The sequence below is a fragment of the Gigantopelta aegis genome, chromosome 6 (assembly GCF_016097555.1).
Source record: "Gigantopelta aegis isolate Gae_Host chromosome 6, Gae_host_genome, whole genome shotgun sequence".
Classification (NCBI taxonomy): domain Eukaryota; kingdom Metazoa; phylum Mollusca; class Gastropoda; order Neomphalida; family Peltospiridae; genus Gigantopelta; species Gigantopelta aegis.
Genome location: NC_054704.1, coordinates 11,533,314 through 11,553,496, shown reverse-complemented (window position 1 = coordinate 11,553,496; position 20,183 = coordinate 11,533,314). Strand labels below are relative to the sequence as shown.

Sequence of the window (20,183 nt, the reverse complement as noted above, 5' to 3'; positions counted from 1 at the left end):
AAATGGGGGGAAAAAAAGCAACTAATTTCCTGTAACTTCCCAACCTTTTCCGAAACCCAATAGCTGATGTATTATTTTGTGCTGTAGTGTCATTAAACATTCGTCCCATGACCTTCCCAACAGTAAACGTTATTTTCTTACTACGGTATGCACTACAATCTATCTATTTTCTGAACCTATTGTTTTTTAAATTGCACACAAAAATAGTTGTTGTTTTTTGTTACTTCCAAAATGCTTTTACTTTTTTTTTTCAGTGAAATGAAACTGAAATTATTTTTATAAGAAAACTATGTTCATGTCGGTTAGGAAGGACTATATATCAAAATTCCATGTCTCTCCAGACCTGGAAAAGAACATTAGTAAATTCTATGACCCGTATGAAGCCTGACTTGATGAACTTTACCTGGTTTGTGAACCATGCACAGTTTGTCGTCCACGGTAACAACTGTCAACACTCCGGTAGCGAGAGATTCCTCGTCAACAGTCGGATCCACAAACAGTATGTTGCTATAATGAAATGTTCTCATCAGTTTAAAGCATTAAAACTATTTAGACATAATAGAAAAATTCAATGACGGGTGGAACCAAGATTCGTTACTGTCTTCCAACTAAACTACATGTAATAATCCCACTAGCTACACCCAGTAAGAGCACCTACATGTACATGTGCTAAAAAGTCAAGGTACAAACATTAAAACATTCATAATAAAATGGGAAACCTCTCCCATATCCTATAGAATATTTTAAAGACTTAAACTAAAATGCTTTAACCTTTGACTCTGACACCAAACACAAATACGATGATCTAATAATCTATGATGAGAATAATATGTATAATATGAGTTAGCTCACAAATTGTCATAATTTCTTTTATTTGTGTGTCAGAAAGTATGGACACAATAACATTTTCTTACTTGTTTTTTAAATACTGTCTACTAACTGATACTTAGTAACTGACTTGTATACTGCAAATATGTCAATGGGTTTAATTAAGTCACACTAACTCATCGAATATTGCGAAGGTTGTTGACGCTGGGTGTGAGTGAACACGGAGGGGCTGCAGTTTGTCTAACTTTGTTTCTATTGCCTGTGTCTCATCATTCACTTCAACGGTTGGGAGGACAGCTGAAAAAACAACGTGATGACATTTACAGACGTTTTTTAGTCTATAATACACATACACATTTGTTATACTTAATAAAATAATGTGATAACTTGTAATATCTTGAAGTCGAGTTCATATAAAAAAAATAACACTATCTGTTTTGTAACTTCGAAAAAAACAGGTGCAATTAAAGATTCTATCAATAATTAATTTACTTAGATGTACTTTAATTATTAACATTTTGTTGAAATTACAAAAAATGACACCCCAGCAAGCATTCTGCCACAAAATTATTTCAGGATACATAATAAAAATAAAACTGACCATAACTGTCGCAACTGGGTGGATCTGGCTTTGAAATGTTTTGGAATTTGAAAATAATTTGAACAACCATTCCCTTATTATGATCGATGTAATAATTACAATACCACACTGTCAATATTGTCAATATTTTAAGGTACATAATTTTACTCTCAGTAACCTTTGGCAAAAAACCTAAATGGTTCTTGTCGACTCGAGTAACTGTGCAAAGAAGAGCACTCTCATTTAATTGTATTTTTACGTCATTTTGCCACATTTGATACTGTATTATGTCCTGCCTATTTGTTATTGTATTTGTAAACTATTTAATATTTTGGATTTATGGAAGCCTTACAAGACTGTTGATAAAAAAACTCTTGACAAATAACATAAAAAAGTAATCTTGAAGAGGCATATACTCACTATTTTTAAAAGCTGCAAGTAAAGCTAAAACACAGGCGTCGGTGACATTGCCATCATAGTTGAGACAAATCATATCAACGTGAAGTACCCACACAAGCTGTGGAAATAAATGTTAAAATCTCAAATCTTACACTGTTATATGTATGAATCTGGGAAATAAACAATCAATTATAACATCCTATAAACTGTTAAATATTGAACATAATGTAGGACAATGTAGCAAAATTATCTTTATGTACATATACCTGTATATATATATAAGCTACAATGGTGGACCTATGATGATCTCAAGTGGAATAATTACTGTCTTAATTGAAATGTAAGAGAAATACTGTGTCAAAGGCTTACTTCAGGTTAATACTGTTAACATAATTTAATTCAAATAACATCAGTGCATGTTAACTCACATCTTTTGACCAATCTAAACACATCTGACATAAATGTAATAAATATATACAGGTACAGCAAATAAGTGATATTACAAAATACCCTTACTTTACTCTTACCTTTCCAGGAACAATACACAGATCTTCTAACTGCACACACTTAGAACTGAAATAAAAACAAATGTTAAATGAGCATGTAGCAAGAAGACAAATGTAATTTTCTGTTATTGTGTAACAAACCTGAATTATAACTTCATTTAAAATATTTTGGTTTAAAATTATAAAATTAGGAAATTTAACTAATTATATAAATTATAGCCTAGAATTATTTTTAATTAAGAGATGCTATACCTCAATATTTTTTTTGAATTCTGAAATGTTGTTCTTGAAAGGATCAAACAACCATTGCAGCCTCTTAGATTCACAGAACAGAGTACAACTTTTTGTTGTTGTTGTTGGAATGAGAATTGATTTGATTGTTAGGTTATGCAATGTTGAAAGGGGATCCAACTCCCATAATTATGGAAGGAAGGAAATGTTTTATTTAACGACGCACTCAACACATTTTATTTATGGTTATATGGCGTCGGACATATGGTTATGGACCTTACAGATATTGAGAGAGGAAACCTGCTGTTGCCATTTCATGGGCTACTCTTTTCAATTAGCAGCAAGGGATCTTTCATATGCATCATCCCACAGACAGGATAACACATACCACAGCTTTTGATATACCAATCGTGGTGCACTGGCTGGAGCAAGAAAAAGCCCAATGGGCCCACCGACGGGGACTAAACCCAGACCGACCACGCATGGTGTAAAAACAGGGTTAATTCCTGCATCTAGAAATGAATGCCATATCATGAAGTTTAATAATAGCTGCTTCTTTTCCAGACCCCTCAAAGAAAAGATTGGTAATATTTCAAACACTAGATGACAAACTTGTTATTTTTTTCGTAGAATGATGTCACAAGGGCTATTGAAAGTTAAACATTCCCCCCCCCCCCCCCCGTCTAATTTCTACATAGGGTAATGTTAGAATGCTCTGCTATGTAAAACCCCCAATAATGTTGAGATACCTGAAGTGAATGTATTTGTCAAATCATACCTTTACATAAACTGAGTATTAAAATGATAATTAAACCTCTTTGTTATTTGTAATCAGCATGTGACCTACTTCTTAATGACCTCAGCCATAAAGTGACTCATGACTTGAGCTTGTTCCCCCGGAGGACCTGGTCGAAAGTGAGGGGAACAAAGTGGAGACAACTCCACATTGGGAACTGAAACAAGAAAAATAGACATTCAGTACCAGTATGAAATTAAAAAAAGGGGTAAACTAATGTTTTTTTAATGAAATATTTATTTCGAATTTTTCAAAATATTATACACATATCTCCACAAGTACAATCTTTTGCATCTATGACATACATTAAAATAATATAAATGAATGTATAAATTTTTCTAAATTGATTTACTCAGTTATCTGATATACACAATAAATACCTCAAGAAGGAGCCCCAACTTTAAACAATGCCATCAATAATATAATGGCAAACAAACAAATCTGATCTGAAGACGAAAGCTCCAAGTAATTTTAATTATGAAAATTTTACATGTAGTTCTTTGAAAACTGTTCAAAGTTTAAATTTCATGTACTCTGTCTTACCAATAAATCCCTTTTGTGGTTCCTCTGTTTTAGGATTAGCAAGTTCCTATGAAATACATAAAAATATTAATTTAATAATTACAAAATCATCATGATTAACTTATATAATCCATTAATAACTAAATTTGTTCTGTCCTTATTTGAAGTAACTTACTTTTTAACAATAAAAATGTGTGATAATGTGATATTCTGTAAAATTCATTTATTTGATTCTCACCCTCGGTCTTAATAAAATGAAAAAGTATCAACAAAGAGCAGACAATTTGAGTTTTTCTTTAAAAAATTATCAGAATCTTTATGTAATCTTTTTATTAGGACAACTCCATATCAGCTGATTCATTGTCACCTGCACTTTGCACATTTATATAAAAAAAACTACCAAAAAAACACAACATTTAAACAATAAACTGAAAAATAAAAAAAGAAAGTGAACCTATTAAGAAAGTTCAACTGTTTTACATATCATATCAAAATTGCCTGCTGTTTTATTAAACATTGTATTGAGTTATTGCATTTGCTGAAACACTAAGCTGTTGGAAGGTATAATATTAAACTAGTATGTGCTTTTTAAAAATATATTTATAAATATGTGCTTACAACATAAAACATGGGCAAACAATCACCCTACTAAAAAGGAAGAAGTAAGTTGTGTTTTATTTAATAATGCAATCAAGACATTTCAATTACGATTATATGGTTAGGGACCACACAGACATTGTGAGATACAACTGGCTGCCACCACTCTATGGGCTACTCTTTTCGATTAGCAGCAAGGGATATTTTATATGCACCATTCCACAGCCAGGATAGTACATACCAATGTCTTTGTGTGGAGCACAGGCCGGAATGAGACAGAGACCAATGGGGATAGATGATCATGTATCAGTCGAGTGCTTTATCTCTAGGCTAAATACCAACCCAATATGCACACCCTATTTAGACTTCTCTTTTGCTTTTATAAACCATAACCACAACTTGAAGAGTCATAGAGAGGAAATGTATAATGAATTATGATGACTGCAAAGTGTTCAACATTATGTTATTTACTACCTAATGTTTATTATTTATCTGAAATCTGATAACTCAACAAATGGTTAGCACTGCATCTGTGTATTTTAGAAATAAAACAGAAAGTTGATTAGTAAATATATAACATCACCAAACATAATATATCAAATTGAAAAGGTGCTTTATCATAAAATTAAAAGGTCTGTATCTTAACTGGTTAGACAATGGTAAAGAATTGTTTATTTTGTTTGTATTAAAATAAATGAAGACACACTCACGGCCTTGATTCCGCACATTACAGTTGTGTTTCCAAACTTGATCAGAGACGAACCCTCAGCTGTTGACACGCTTCCTATAGCAACGAGCAATGTTCATCATGATTAAACATACAGTATTTTTACATATTCTTACAAGATTGTGTGTGTACATTTATTTAAAAGTACAGTGCACTAACAGTTCGTTCAGACTTTCTGGCATCATATGTTTCAACTTGCTACCTTAAAAGCGAAAGAGAAAGAGAAAAATTAATATTAATTTTAAGTTTAAAGAAACTTTTATAAGGTTATAAAGAAATTATCTAGAAATTTAATATAATTTTCATTTATATGTTTAAACTTTACCAGTGAACTGTATACAAGATTGTTTTAATTGTAAAACTCCCAGACCAAGCTATAATAATTTAAAAGACAAATATTTGTACAATTTATGACCTTTCTGTAATATGAGAATAAAAGATATGATATAAATAAAAATGACAAATATTCTACCAATGTTCAAAACAGTTGGACGGAATTCTGCTAGCTCTCTACCATCGGGGCGCACTTCCTTTTCCTAGAAAGTCAAAAAGAGAAGAAATTATTCAGATTATTCCATCAGCTACAGTCCATAGATCAAAGACCACGCAAGGTCCGGCTAAACATGGTCTTTATTATCAAGCAGCCATTATACAGAGGTCAGTGTAATATAGTATGCATATACATATGTGCAGTTGACAATATTTCAAAATATATGGTAACCGGAAGTAAGTTAATGTGAGTTTTACTTAGGTAACCAATTGTTCGGTAATGTGAATATAGTTCTCGTAACCGATGAATTAGATCTATCTAATCCTAGACCTATCTAATCCTAAAACACTTGAACTATGGTTCTGTGCTACATTGGTGGTTGAAATGTATTTAAAAACAAACTAATTTTCACTTTCATTACTGATATATGGTACTTTTAATTTTAGAATGTAATTGTTCACCACGTAACTGATTGATGGTTCTCAAGATTTTAAAGTTGCATAACCAACACGCGGACAGAACAGCGGTTATTGTGAAATATTGCGACCTGCATGTATAGAATGAATGAATGAATGAATGTTTAACGACACCCCAGCACGAAAAATACATCGGCTATTGGGTGTCAAACTATGGTAATGCAAATAAATAAAGTGATGATCAACATCAATATAAAAATTCAAGACTTAAACAAAAACAGTGTAAAGAACTGTGCAAAAACACAAATATTACAGAATTTTACAGATACTGAATTTTACTCAAAACTTCAATTTTGTGCTGTATTGGCCATTCTCAAAGAAAGTTACACCCCTGCACCACGGTGAGGTTACAGCACACACAGGGGTGCATGTATAGAATGCATATAAGTACTGTAGGTAATCTTTATAGAAATACTTGTTATACAATATTCCCTACATGGGATTATAATATCTATTAACGATTGAACAATGAATAAAAAGAATGACATATTTCATGATAAGTGTGAAACTGACAGCACACTTCATAAACATAAACTGTTATGCTGATTTAATGGTTTGTTTTTGCAATCAAATGTAGAAGAAAACTGGTTAAAAGAAGATGATTAAGTTTTGTATTTGTTGCATTACAGACCATATGACCATGTGGCAGGCATAATCAAATACAATTAAGGAAAGGTATGTGGTTGTAACAATCGAGAGCATTCATGTTGGCCATCCAAAAACCAATAACCCTACTTTGATATTCCACACCCATTTCTATATGGATATTTGCCACCTTCCTTGAACATTGTAGGCCCATATAGTAATGAGTGTGAAATATAAAACCCCCAGACCTCATACGTTTTAGATAATTCCATATTCAGTAGGCAGGGATTTATCCAGGCCTTTTTGCCATGTTCAGTGACAGATCCAAAAAATCCATTTAGGGGGCCCCAATGACATGAGGCGGAATGCCAAGGGAACTTTGGGGGAGGTTTGGAGGGGGGTGGAAATTAATATATAATAAAATTATAACTGTCGCAAAATTTAATTAAAAAATAAAAACATACAATAAAGAATACAATATAAGACAGTTGCCATAATGATAAACACAGGAAAGAGAAATTTGACTTACATTTGGCTGAATATATACGTTATAATAATTGAAACATTTTAGCAGTCTATTTACAGGGAAGTGTTTCTAAAATAATGTAGTGCATTCCAAAACAGGCCTCAGTGGCGTCATGGTTAAGCCATCGGACTACAGGCTGGTAGGTACAGGGTTCACAGCCCGGTACCGGCTCCCACCCAGAGCGAGTTCTTAAGGGCTCAAATGGGTAGGAATAAGGCCACTACACCCCCTTCTCTCTCACTAACCACTAACCAACTAACCCAATGTCCTGGACAGACAGCCCAGATAGCTGAGGAGTGTGCCAAGGACAGCGTGCTTGAACCTTATTTGGATATAAGCACGAAAATAAGATGAAATGAATGAAATGAAGCATTCCAAAACAATTCTGCCCCTCACTGGCAGCCATGAGTCTTATAAAATTAATAATATCATCTTGTGTAATGATGTTCAATATTGTTAATTCATGTTCAATTAATCATATATAGATATAAAGATACTACATGAGTGGCCGTTAGATACCATCTTACGATCAGTTGTTTTAACAAGCGATTTTAAGCAAGTTAGATATGTTTTTAAACAATGAATTGTAAGATAAATGGTATCTAATGGAAACAAATGTAGTATTCTACTTCTTATGTATCTTCTGGTCATCACCTAGGAGCAGCCAGTTGTATGTCTTTAGTTTGTAATCATATGTCTTATTAGTATATGTTATAAAAAAAAATAACGAATGATGTTCTCAACAAAGGGTGTTTAAGTTTAAGAATATCTAACATATTCTAAAGTAAAATAATAGTAATTCTAGTTTACTTACCAGAAATTTTCTGTAGTATTCTTTTGGTTGTGCAGTCCTATTATATATATTAAAAAAATAATGTCAACATTAATACTATAGTGGAACCGGTCTTAACGAGATCCCAACAAAACCAGATTCGGATAGAGTTCCTTATTTTCCCCACATTTAGGCCTCATGCAATTTTCAGAGGCCTGCATTTGGGGTATTGAATTAGTGTTATCAACTGAATATTCATTAAGAATCTGGATAAGAACTCCAAACCATCAAGACTGTAGCCACTCGGCAAATAATGGATCATCAAGTAATACTGCACTTTAATAAAAGTTTAAATATAAATATATTGTGAAGGAATGAAATGAACATCTGAGGAATAAAATTTCCCTTGTCGAGGAAATTTTACTCAGAATATTTAAAAAAAAAAAACACTCAAAGGCAAAACATAGTGATATTGGATTACGAAATATAAACATTACAGACATACATACATGTATGTGTATGTTGGTTATATAGAACAAAAAAAAAGTTTTAAAAGGTATATTCAGGATTGAAAATTAACATGAAAACCATGGTCGCCAGCAGGGCCAGTTGAAGACAAATCTTACTGACCCTTCTCAAATTCAACTAGCCCTCCAATTTAACTGCACAATGAAAATCAAAACTAGAATTTTTGTTGTTTGAATAATAACCATGTATATAGTCTATTTGCCTCAAAAGGAAAACAATGAACTGGCATGTAACTTCATAATGAATAAAGTTAAAATTCATATCAAAAAACATATTAAGTTTTAAACCCATATCAACTCAAATAACATTTTTTGAAAAGAATTTCATTATAACTAAAAATGGTTCTTTACAAATTACCATTAAATGATACAGATTAAATATAATTTTTAATACAGGTGTAATGAAAAATGCTAGAACAGCCAATTTATGTATAAAGAGACTAAAACTAAATTAAAAGGTAGAACTGCATGTGTTTTAGTAAATTAGTCTGAGAATGACAGTCCTCTTTATGGCGATGCAAGAAGGATGAACTATCCAGTAAAGGATTTCCTTGGGAGTGGCTGTCTTTCTATAAACAAGGCACTAGATAAAGATTGATGGAATCATCCACTCTTTGCCAAATACCCATTCAACTCAGCATTGTGCAGAGATACGGCCTCGATCTTGTATTACGGTTTTTCATTGAGATTACCTTGGATGTTCCATCAATTGCCTTAAAACCTGTATCAGAAAAGATTTAACCTATGCAGTTTTATAAATATATATATTTTTTTATTTACACTCAACTTTCAAAAGTTATTTCAGATGGTATGGGTTTACAATTTAATAAATTAATATGTTTTTATATTGATTTTATATTTACATGTCAATTAATTGACTTTTGGAATAATCACTGTAGAAATGGAAAATTCCATTGTTAGTATGAGTTAACACTACAAGATAAATTCTGATTTTGTCCCAGAATAAAATACTAGCAAGCTAATTTAATAGAATTAATTTGTACAATAACATTTAATAATGTCAAAAAGTAGGTTTACTAGATAATTATGGTGCATCCAGTCCATTCCAATAAGCTGACAACTGCAATACGTTTTGAGCTATATTTGTTTACAGCCCCAGACCAAAATCGTAGAAGCTGAGACTGAGTCTGGTCAGTCTGGCGTTGTCAAAATGTAGAATATGTTCTATAATATCGTCTCCTGCCAGATCTGTAGTTTGCGCCAGTGGAGACGTGGTGTGTTTTGTCACATTGGTCATTCGATTCAGTTTCAGTGCATTTTTTTTTTAACTGGTACCATACTCGCCAGACTCTAAAATCGATGGTCACCCAACGGACTACCTTTGTAAAATGCTTAGTCGCCCTTAGCCAATAAACGGGCAACTGCTAATTTTCAACCCTGTATATTGTATACAGGTATCCCTAACCGTAACAAATATTTAAAACATTTGTTAGCACGGCTAGCCCTGGGTGGCTATTTTTGTTCGCCCATCGCCATTTAATGTTTGAAATATAATCTGTAAACGTAGAAAGGTTAAACTAATAATGGTTGTATAAAACGCATTATAAGTGAGAAACAATATGTATTCCTCACCAACATACCCACTTCGTGGAAATGAACTCAACAAAGTGACCTAGATTTACAACATTAACTGGTACGACAAAACACGACTAATAAAATTTAAAACTTGTTGTCATGGTAATCAAACATTTAGTATCAATAATGCAACATGTCTTAAACAGTATTTACTTTTATTTAATCGTGTTTTCTAACTTTACGACAAGCAGCTGGCAGTACACTACTGAATAGTAGACTGGCATCATGGACATGCAAATAGTGCTTATTTACACCATGAGGCGGATCAACAGAACAAAACTGGTTGAAGAAGTGTTTGGTTCTAAAGATCGAGATGGAAAAAAATCTTTCGCAATTTGTTTTGCCAAAATGAAAATTATTTCGCAATTATTATTTTTTCCCCGCAATTGGCGACTTTGGCGAACGACAGCACGAGCCCTGGTTAGCTGGGAGAAATAAGGAACTCTTGCCACTGGATCTGTTACATAGAGTCCTCTCTAGTGCTGGAATATAATAGAAAAAGACATCCCAAACTGCATCCCCTTGCAATAATGTTCCAGTTAAATATGTAGGTGCTGACTGGTTTCTTCCTGCAGTGTGTATTAGTGATTAATATGTCAAATATTTGTTATCAGCAAACTTGAACATTATCAATGTAACATTGGTATTTAACGTCAAACATAGTTATTGGTGTATTAAAGCGGAATACTTTGCCTACCTGGTGGTAAGCAGCAATTCTGTGTTTTCACTATAGAGTTATCTCTGGCCGAGACAGCGATCATAACCGTCCAAATGTCCATCTAGCTCTCGAACAATGTATTTCTAAGATACTTACTTGTCTGAAATTTTTGTTAATGAAAATGTTCCTGCACTGTGAAAACCCCCCACTCACAAATGAACGGTATCAGGTCGTTTCGTATCCATACCGTTTCGTACCATACCGGTTCGTACCCAAAGGCATACCAGTTCGTAACCAGAGGAACATCGGCATACCAGTTCGTACCCACATTTGTACATGTTATTTAATAAATAAAAAAAATAAAAAAAATCCAAGCCAACTACATTTTAATAATTAGCGATTAGAAATTGTCACGAAGAATCATGTAAATGAAGTCAGCTTATTTGTTGATATATTTCAAACACATAACATTTTTCTTTTTACATGACAAAAAACATTTTATGTACAAACATAATAATATTTACAAACATAGTAATATTAACATAATTATATATAGAGATATTGAAACCCAGTACATTCATACAATTGTATTTATGGTAAAGGTAAATGTGAAATTAATAAAAACTTATATGTTGGTATATTTCTCAAAACTTTCAAAATGTGACGTATTCCCTATTTAGCACCGAGTCCTTCAATTATTGACAGGTGAAAGTAGCATTATGAACTTTTAAATTTGCATATGACATGAAATTTGCATACCGTTATTACACGGGTTAATACAATCAAATATTAAATGGTTTTATGACAAAAGAATTGCTCTTTGGCTTTGAAAAGGTATGCTTTTTGGTTACGAAAAGGTATGCTTTTTGGTTACGAAACGGCATGCTTCAGTGATGCACAGCACATAATTGCTTATTTAATGCTTATAAAAGATACTGAGTGATTATTACAAAACATTTTTTGCTAAATGTTACAATATGTTTGTAATATAACATTATAATTGTGTATTTAAAAAATATATTAATGTTAGGTGTAATGTATGACATTATTTAATTGGTTACGAACTGGTATACTAGTGGTTACGAAACGGTATGGTACGAACAGGTTTGGGTACAAAACGTCTAGAAACCCAAATAAACTACTAGCAGACAACATCACGATCAAATAATCGGAAAGTGTACCGCCCGTTACCCCCATTAGTTATCGATCTAAAGAGGGATTTTTTGATGGGGTATATATAGAAAAGTGGGGCATGGGGCCCTAACCCTAACTCTATCCCTAACCCTAACCCTAACTCTATCCCTAACCCTAACCCTAAACTATTATAAATGATGGGGGGAACGGGTGGAGCTCTTGCCAAATAATCGAACGGAGTTTGAAGCATAACGCAGTTAGGGACGTTGATGATAATAATAATTAACAATAATAATTATAAATGACACATTTAATTACAATAACTAAAACGACATTTAAAATTAGTAAAACCAAAAATATACATATATTAACAACAGTATTGCACAAAAATTCTGAAAACAATTGATGTATTGTTAGTTTAAAGTATTGCACATTTTCTCACTTGTAGTCGACGGCCATTTTGGAGCAGTTGCCAACATCTGCAGTAATAGATTCGCGTATTGGTAGAGGTGTGGCATTAACAACCAATCAAAACAGGTTTCTTATTTTAACTGGTTTTAAAAAATATTACGCCCAATGCATATTTTAGACCGATAGTCGCTCACTAGACTGCTTTTTGCGTTTCACGTGAGATGAATGTGATATGATAGAAGACTATGGTACCAGTCAAATTGTTCGCGAGCGCCAGGGGCAAGTTCAACCAAATGAATGAAAGAAAGAAAGAAATGTTTTATTTAACGACGCACTCAACACATTTTATTTACGGTTATATGGCGTCAGACATATGGTTAAGGACCACACAGATTTTGAGAGGAAACCCGCTGTCACCACTACATGGGCTACTCTTTCCGATTAGCAGCAAGGGATCTTTTATTTGCGCTTCCCACAGGCAGGATAGCACAAACCATGGCCACTTATGGATCACTGGTCGGCGCAAGTGGTTTACACCTACCCATTGAGCCTTGCGGAGCACTCACTCAGGGTTTGGAGTCAGTATCTGGATTAAAAATCCCATGCCTCGACTGGGATCCGAACCCAGTACCTACCAGCCTGTAGACCGATGGTCTAACCACGACGCCACTGAGGCCGGTCCAAATGAATGAATGAATGAATGTTTAACGACACCCCAGCACGAAAAATACATCGGCTATTGGGCGTCAAACTATAGTAATGCAAATAAATAAAGTGTTGATCAATATAAAAATTCAAGATTTAAATAAAAACAGTGTAAAGAACTGTGCAAAAATACAAATATCACAGATAGGCCCGTGCTTATAATACTTAAAGTCTAGACTTTAATAAAGTCCCGACTTTAACGTAATGCTATTTGAATGGCGTTGCCATGACGTTAAAGTCTGGACTTTATTAAAGGCTAGACTTTAAGGTTTATAAGTACGGGGCCAGCCTACGTTTGTCACTTAATTTCTATGCTACACATTTCGGGACCCAGTCAAAATAGTTTGCAAACATTAGCACCGCTCGCTGTCGGGCTTCTGAACACGTCAACAGTTTAAAGTTGCAATTATTCACAGGCGCTGATCCTCAAACCCGTTGTTTTTGAAAATATAATTTAAAGGTTCTTGACAGATGGATGGGATAAGTTTGTATTGTTGTGTATTCTCTATTATATACTTAACTCCAAAAGAAACGCGAATACGTAGATTGGAGGTTTTGAGTGCACTCATTGAAATACGTCCCAAAGTTCTTAAAATAATCGTTTCTATGAAAAACTTAAACAATTCGTAAAGATGAGATTTCATGTTATTGACATGTTAAAAATCGAGGTCGCATTGTCATTTGAAATGTCAAGGCCATGGCGCTTCTTCAATGGCGTCACATGCCACTCAAACATGTCCACTAATAGCGGGTGTGTCCGCCATTGCTGGCCATGACCGCCGCACACCTCCTACCCATGGAGAGGAAGAGGTTCCTGATGAAGGCCCTGGGCACGTTGTTGTAGGTGTCCACGACGGCCTGGCGGAGCTGCTGCTGTGTCACCACGGGAGCAGGGCGTTGGTTCATCATGCGCTGAACCTCGTCCCACAAGTGCTCGATGGGGTTCAGATCCGGGCTTAAAGCTGGCCAGTCCATTGTGATGATGTTGTGCTGTGCCAGGAATGCCTGGGTGGCCCGTGCCGTGTGTGGCCTGGCGTTGTCGTGCTGGTAAACCATCTGACGGTGACCCGCGAAAAAAGGCACCACCACAGGCGTGAGCACTTCGTCGATGTAGCGCTGTGCTGTGACGCCCCTGCCGCGTCCTCGGCCGTTGTTGTCGAAGATGACAGGTTGTACACGACGTCCCCAGGATATGGCACCCCACAACATGACGGAAGGCCCTCCCCAACGGCCCTCTCCATAACACACGCATCTGTGAAGCGCTCACCTCGACGCCTCCACACCCTCATACGACCGTCGGCCCTATCTAAGCAGTAGCGGCTTTCGTCGGAGAAGACGATGTTCTGCCACTGTCGGTTCCGCCACTGTCGATGCAGAACAGCCCAGTTGTGTCGTGCAAGGCGGTGTCGCTGTGTGAGACGTTGTCCAATGTACGGTCGACGACAGTTCAGATGGATGGCGATCAGACGACGTCGTACCGTGGTGTAGGAAACGGGGCGGTTGTGGGTTCCCACTGTCTGCCGGGCTGTTGTGGTGGCTGGTACGAACCGATCACGCATGTGAGTTCGGACGATGTAACGGTCCTGGCGCTGTGACGTCACTCTGGGACGGCCGCTACGTGGACGGTCGACGACGTTGTTGTTCTGTAGAAATCGGTCTATGAGACGGTAGATTGTCGAGACATGGACACCGAAAGCACGTGCAAACTGCCTGGCATCCATTCCGGCCTCCAAATTCCCCAAAGCTCTATGTCTGGAATCAGCGTTAAGTCGTGGCATCGTTGTATCGCTACTCGTAAAATGAGTTGAACATTGCTGTCTGGCGTTTCTTTTATACCCAGGCCTGGTAGTGTTTCACGTGCAATTCGCATCTTTCATGATCCACCCGTTTTGCATTCCAGATCGATTTTGGTCGTCAATTTTTCATGCGTTATGTGGAATTGGATACGCTGACAAGATGGCTATTGGTCAACTTAATCGATTTGTACATAGTTTATTGAAATGTGGGTTTTTTAATATTTTAAAATTTTCGCGTTTCTTTTGGAGTTAAGTATATATACCCTCGACGTCCCAAACTGCGTTCATCTAACGACACAAACACAAATACGATATTTAAAGAAATACTATTGTACATTTTTCAGCTACCATACATGAAACAAAATAGATTGTAATCAGTGTAAAACAAATCTACAATTTGGACGTAAACAAATCCATTCCAGTAAACAAAAGTGAAGCACCCTCCGGTAAACAGGAAAGAGTGCAACGTTTCTAACTGCGTTCAGTAGCGTACCGCGCATATGCGGTTTGTCATTTTCAATTTTAAGGCCACTATATGAAACGCCCCCCCCCCCAAAAAAAAAAAACCCCCAAAAAACCCACACCATGTTTCTTAACTATGCACAGTTGACGAACACATTGTTTAAATCTTTTTGTTAAACAAAAAAATCAGTTTGTCAAGCGTTCTTGTGCGGTCCGCGATTTACCAATACCCACTGCTAACACTTGATGTCAATACTGATACGCATTACCAGTGAATAGTTTGTAAATATATTTTATATATTTGCCACATAACGTCAAAATATTTGATATATATATATATATATATATATATATATATATATATATATATATATATATATATATATTATATATATATATATATATAACATTACTAATATATATATATATATATATATATATATATGCATATATATATATAACATTACTAACATAGTATTTTTTACAAATAAATTTACATATTTATATTTTTTTGCTTAAATGTCAGTGTATTTATATACAATGTGTTCATTGTTATGTTTGTAGGTAACCCAAACCTCCAATAAGTTAGTACGTACGAATTTAAAAAAGAAGAAAAAGAAGAAGATGTAAAATGAAATTTGAGCTACTACAAACATTATATATACAGAAACTGATAAAGGGAACATTTTGTTTTTAAAGTTTTCATTGGGGTCAGTTGAAAATTGAGTAGTAACTAGGCCTACTATTTAATGTTTTAGGATTATGTAGCGATCTTTGAAATTTGTTTAGCAAATGTCCCCTGTTAACAATAAACTGTATTCAAGACGTAACTTCAGTTCTTAAAAAGTTGAGGGTTTTTTTGTTTTTTTTTGGGGGGGGGGGGGGGGGGGGTTTAAAGTAAGAAATATGTTACAAACTCAAGATAGTCCATTTAATCTATTCACTAGTAAGACACCGAAACAATATTAAATTTTAGAAGTGTGTTATGGAAGCTGTAACATATAAAGCAATTATTAATCTACCATTAGCTTATTCAATACACTACAGCTGCACAAAATTGATTCCAAAATAGGGATATGATAAAATCCGCAAAGGTATGTAGCCATGAATCGCTGTCATGTGCTTTGTCCGCAGAGGAGAACTGATCATGACCATTATGTATGGTTCCAACTTCATCTGTAGGAGGACTCACTAGCTTGGAAAACCCAAACTTGCCCAGGATAGAGCTGAATGGAATATATACAGCTGTGATGGCATGCATTCATGAAACACTTGACAAAAACAGTGATAGTATCAGATATTCGCGAAAGGTGAGCATATCCTTCCGCATCGGTGGCACCCGTCATGAATACAGTCCAGAACCACCAAGTCCATAGTTGATATGTACAAGAATCAAGATTTTCACCAAACAGTTGAAAAGGCATGTACAAGGTCAAAATAGGGTGTTGCATCAGACTCCTCTTAAGTCAGTGATGCGTCATATCGTGAAATGGCCTCTGAGTGTCTACCATAAAAACAGTTTTGAAGGCTTTCAAATGTTCGTCTAGCTCTCGAATTGCAGAGTACTCAGGCTAATAGTAGTACACCTGTCCATCATTTATGCTACTCTGTCGCAGCAAATACTAGTTGTACACGGGCTAATAGTAGTACACCTGTCCATCATTTATGCTACTCTGTCGCAGCAAATACTAGTTGTACACGGGCTAATAGTAGTACACCTGTCCATTACTTATGCTACTCTGTCGCAGCAAATACTAGTTGTACACGGGCTAATAGTAGTACACCTGTCCATCACTTATGCTACTCTGTCGCAGAAAATACTAGTTGTACACGGGCTAATAGTAGTACACCTGTCCATCATTTATGCTACTCTGTCGCAGCAAATACTAGTTGTACACGGGCTAATAGTAGTACACCTGTCCATCACTTATGCTACTCTGTCGTAGCAAATACTAGTTGTACACGGGTGGTTTTCAGATCCCTTGCTCATGATTTTAGAATGCCGTTCAACAATTACCGTGCTCTATTTTTGTTGTTTTTGAAATTTCCATAATAACACACATGTAGGCCTACAATTCTCTGAGTACAGAACGGTGCACTGTTCTAAAAGCAGCGCAACAAAGCGAGCACGAGCATCTATTTTATATAACACTTACATGGGACATTTCAAGCATGCAGCACATTTAAATTTGGTATAAAAATAACTGGCGTGTTTTATTTATATGAGGGCTATAAATATGCTAAGTGTTTTCCCCCACTGTAGACACCTTTAGACTATTTAAACTTAAAATGACTGCTAGTGATAAAACACCCCAGTGATCGGCGCCAGAAGAACGATTCGTGGTTTTCTGCGTGACTAATAACAGACTTTTGAAGTGCTTGAGATGCTATAAACTTGTTTAGTCTCTCATAACATTACATCCTCCCATGCAGCACATTGTTAGGATGATTTCATTCAATGTATAACAAAACAAACAAAAACCTAACAACAACAGCCAAAACCCCCAAAATAACACACACACACCAAAAAACCCACACAAAAAACAACCAAATTTAAAAAAACCTACACAACTCCTCCCTCCCCCCAACCCCCACAACCCAACAACAAACAAACAAAACAACAACAACAAAAAACCCAAACAAAACAACCCTACACACAAAATAAAACACTCCAGCAAACAAATAATAAAAAACACGTGTACGTGTAATGTGTGTGTGTGTGTGTGTGTGTGTGTGTGATTGTGTGTGTATGATTGTGTGTCTGTGTGTGATTATGCGTGTGATTGTGTGTGTGCTTGTGTGTGTATCTCTCTCTCTCTCTCTCTCTCTCTCTCTCTCTCTCTCTCTCTCTCTCTCTCTCTCTCTCTCTCTCTGTGTGTGTGTGTGTGTGTGTGTAATGTGTGTGTATGTGTATTTTTTTGGTGTGTGATTGTGTGTGTGTATAAGTGTGTGTAATGTATACGTGTGTATGTGTAATGTGTGTGTGCGTGCGTGCGTGTGGTGTGTGTGTGTGTGTGTGTGAGAGAGAGAGAGAGAGAGAGAGAGAGAGAGAGAGAGAGAGAGAGAGAGAGAGAGAGAGAGAGAGAGAGAGAGAGAGAGATAGCGCCAACCTGTGCTCCACAAATATTATATTAATTTGCCGTGGTTAAATTTAGTATGTCTGTGAGGAAAATACAGTTAAAATGTCCAAAATAGCTCTTGCTGTAAATCAAGAAAAATGAGACTCCATATGACAAGAAGTATAGGTTATCTCCTAGAGGATAACACTGTAACCTATCTAGGACCTCCTAGACCAAATCTCACCGAATAAACAAGCTTTTCCTTTCTGCAAGCTTGCTGTTAGCTCCTGGTCAATGAGTTGGTATTTACATTTTGGCGCTAATTAAAATTTTAATGGACCAGTCTCCAAGTTCAAAGCTTTCGGCGTTCCAAATAAGTAAGTTAATTTGCTGAATTATGCAGACACCGGGAATGCTGCCGTGATGTTTATTGTCGTGTGGTCACTCGAACATGCACGTTGTTACAATGACATCAAACAGAGGCGAGTCTTAAAATGTTTATGTTCTTCATGTGGTCAAACCGAGAATACATGAATAAATCTTGATTAAGAAATCATTTCAAGAAGCATGTTCCAGCGTGTAAATATTTTGCAAAAGGCTTATCTATAATTGACCAAAGTTTAAATACAAATTGACACCCCACCCATGTATTCAACTCCAGGGTACCACATCTTGATAACATACTGAGAAAAAGTCTAGAATTACGTTTGTAACTTAAATTCGTTTAATAAATATTGATAAAGACTTCTTTTTGATGTTGGTTTTATTCTGTTATAGCATTCCTGCATAAATACATCCCGTAATCTTTATTTTATTATGTTAAAAATATAATTATCTAACTTTTCTATATGCCATATCTGCCATATCTAACTTTTCTAAATGCCATATATAACTTAAACCAATCCTGCTGAGTTCCTGTCTGATATTCGTTAACCAGCTGTCTTCATAATGCTGCATTTCTACATAAAGAGCCAGTAAAATACAGATATTAGTGTTACATAACTCTTAAAATTCTTAATTCCCTCGCTACTTACATCGGAAAGCGCCCTAGTTCATTATATATAAAATCGTTACACGCGCCTTTACATACTCCTAGTATTTGTTTTACAGAACTGTACATGCAATGGCTCTATATCCTTAGCTTTATGAAATCCACATATTTCACAACCCTAATTTAAAAGACTATTTACATATGTATCTAATATAGATAACATTGTTTCAATATTAAAATAATTTTTAATGCAAATACCTAATACTGCAAACAGTGCTTTTGTGTGCGGTTAAACTTACCATTATAGAAAAACAATAAACCAAGATAATTAAACTCATTAAAAACTTCTAATTGATTTCCTTTGTAAAACCATACTTCATTATTTCGTCTTTTCCCTCCGTTTCGAAAAATAACAATATTTGTTTTATCCGTATTAACCGTTAAATCCCATGTTAAGGTATTTCAATATATGGACAATTGCATTTCGCAGTCATTTACATACATAGAAAAAAGTATAGGTGATAAAACTTCACCTTGGATCAATCCGTTCCTAAATATGAAAAAAAATCAGAGAGTATATTGTTATATTTCACACAGCATTTTACACTGGCATACAACGAGCGTATAATCGCAAGCATTTCCCCTCCACCCTAGCAGTGGCGTAGCGTGGGCGGGGCCACCGGGGCCGTTGTTCTGGGCGCAAAATTCTGGACTGGTGGAAGGGACTCTGGGAATGCTAACAGTCCACTGGTTAGGGGGTGCAATACTTGCCTTGCCCCGGGCGCTGGCAACCCACGCTACGCTACTGC

General features: G+C 35.5%; 1 protein-coding gene across 1 annotated transcript; it reads right to left on the bottom strand.

Annotated features, from left to right (window-relative positions):
• Positions 1-341: 341 nt before the first annotated feature.
• On the bottom strand, positions 342-12,491 carry LOC121376259 (exosome complex component RRP43-like). The gene is made up of 10 exons (XM_041504088.1): positions 12,393-12,491; positions 8,078-8,114; positions 5,659-5,722; positions 5,170-5,243; positions 3,884-3,929; positions 3,392-3,497; positions 2,335-2,380; positions 1,829-1,925; positions 1,005-1,125; positions 342-507 (listed from the first exon to the last, which is right to left on the bottom strand). Exons 1-10 carry the CDS (start codon positions 12,407-12,409, stop codon positions 357-359), a joined length of 759 nt encoding a protein of 252 aa, XP_041360022.1. The 5' UTR covers positions 12,410-12,491; the 3' UTR covers positions 342-356.
• Positions 12,492-20,183: the final 7,692 nt, after the last annotated feature.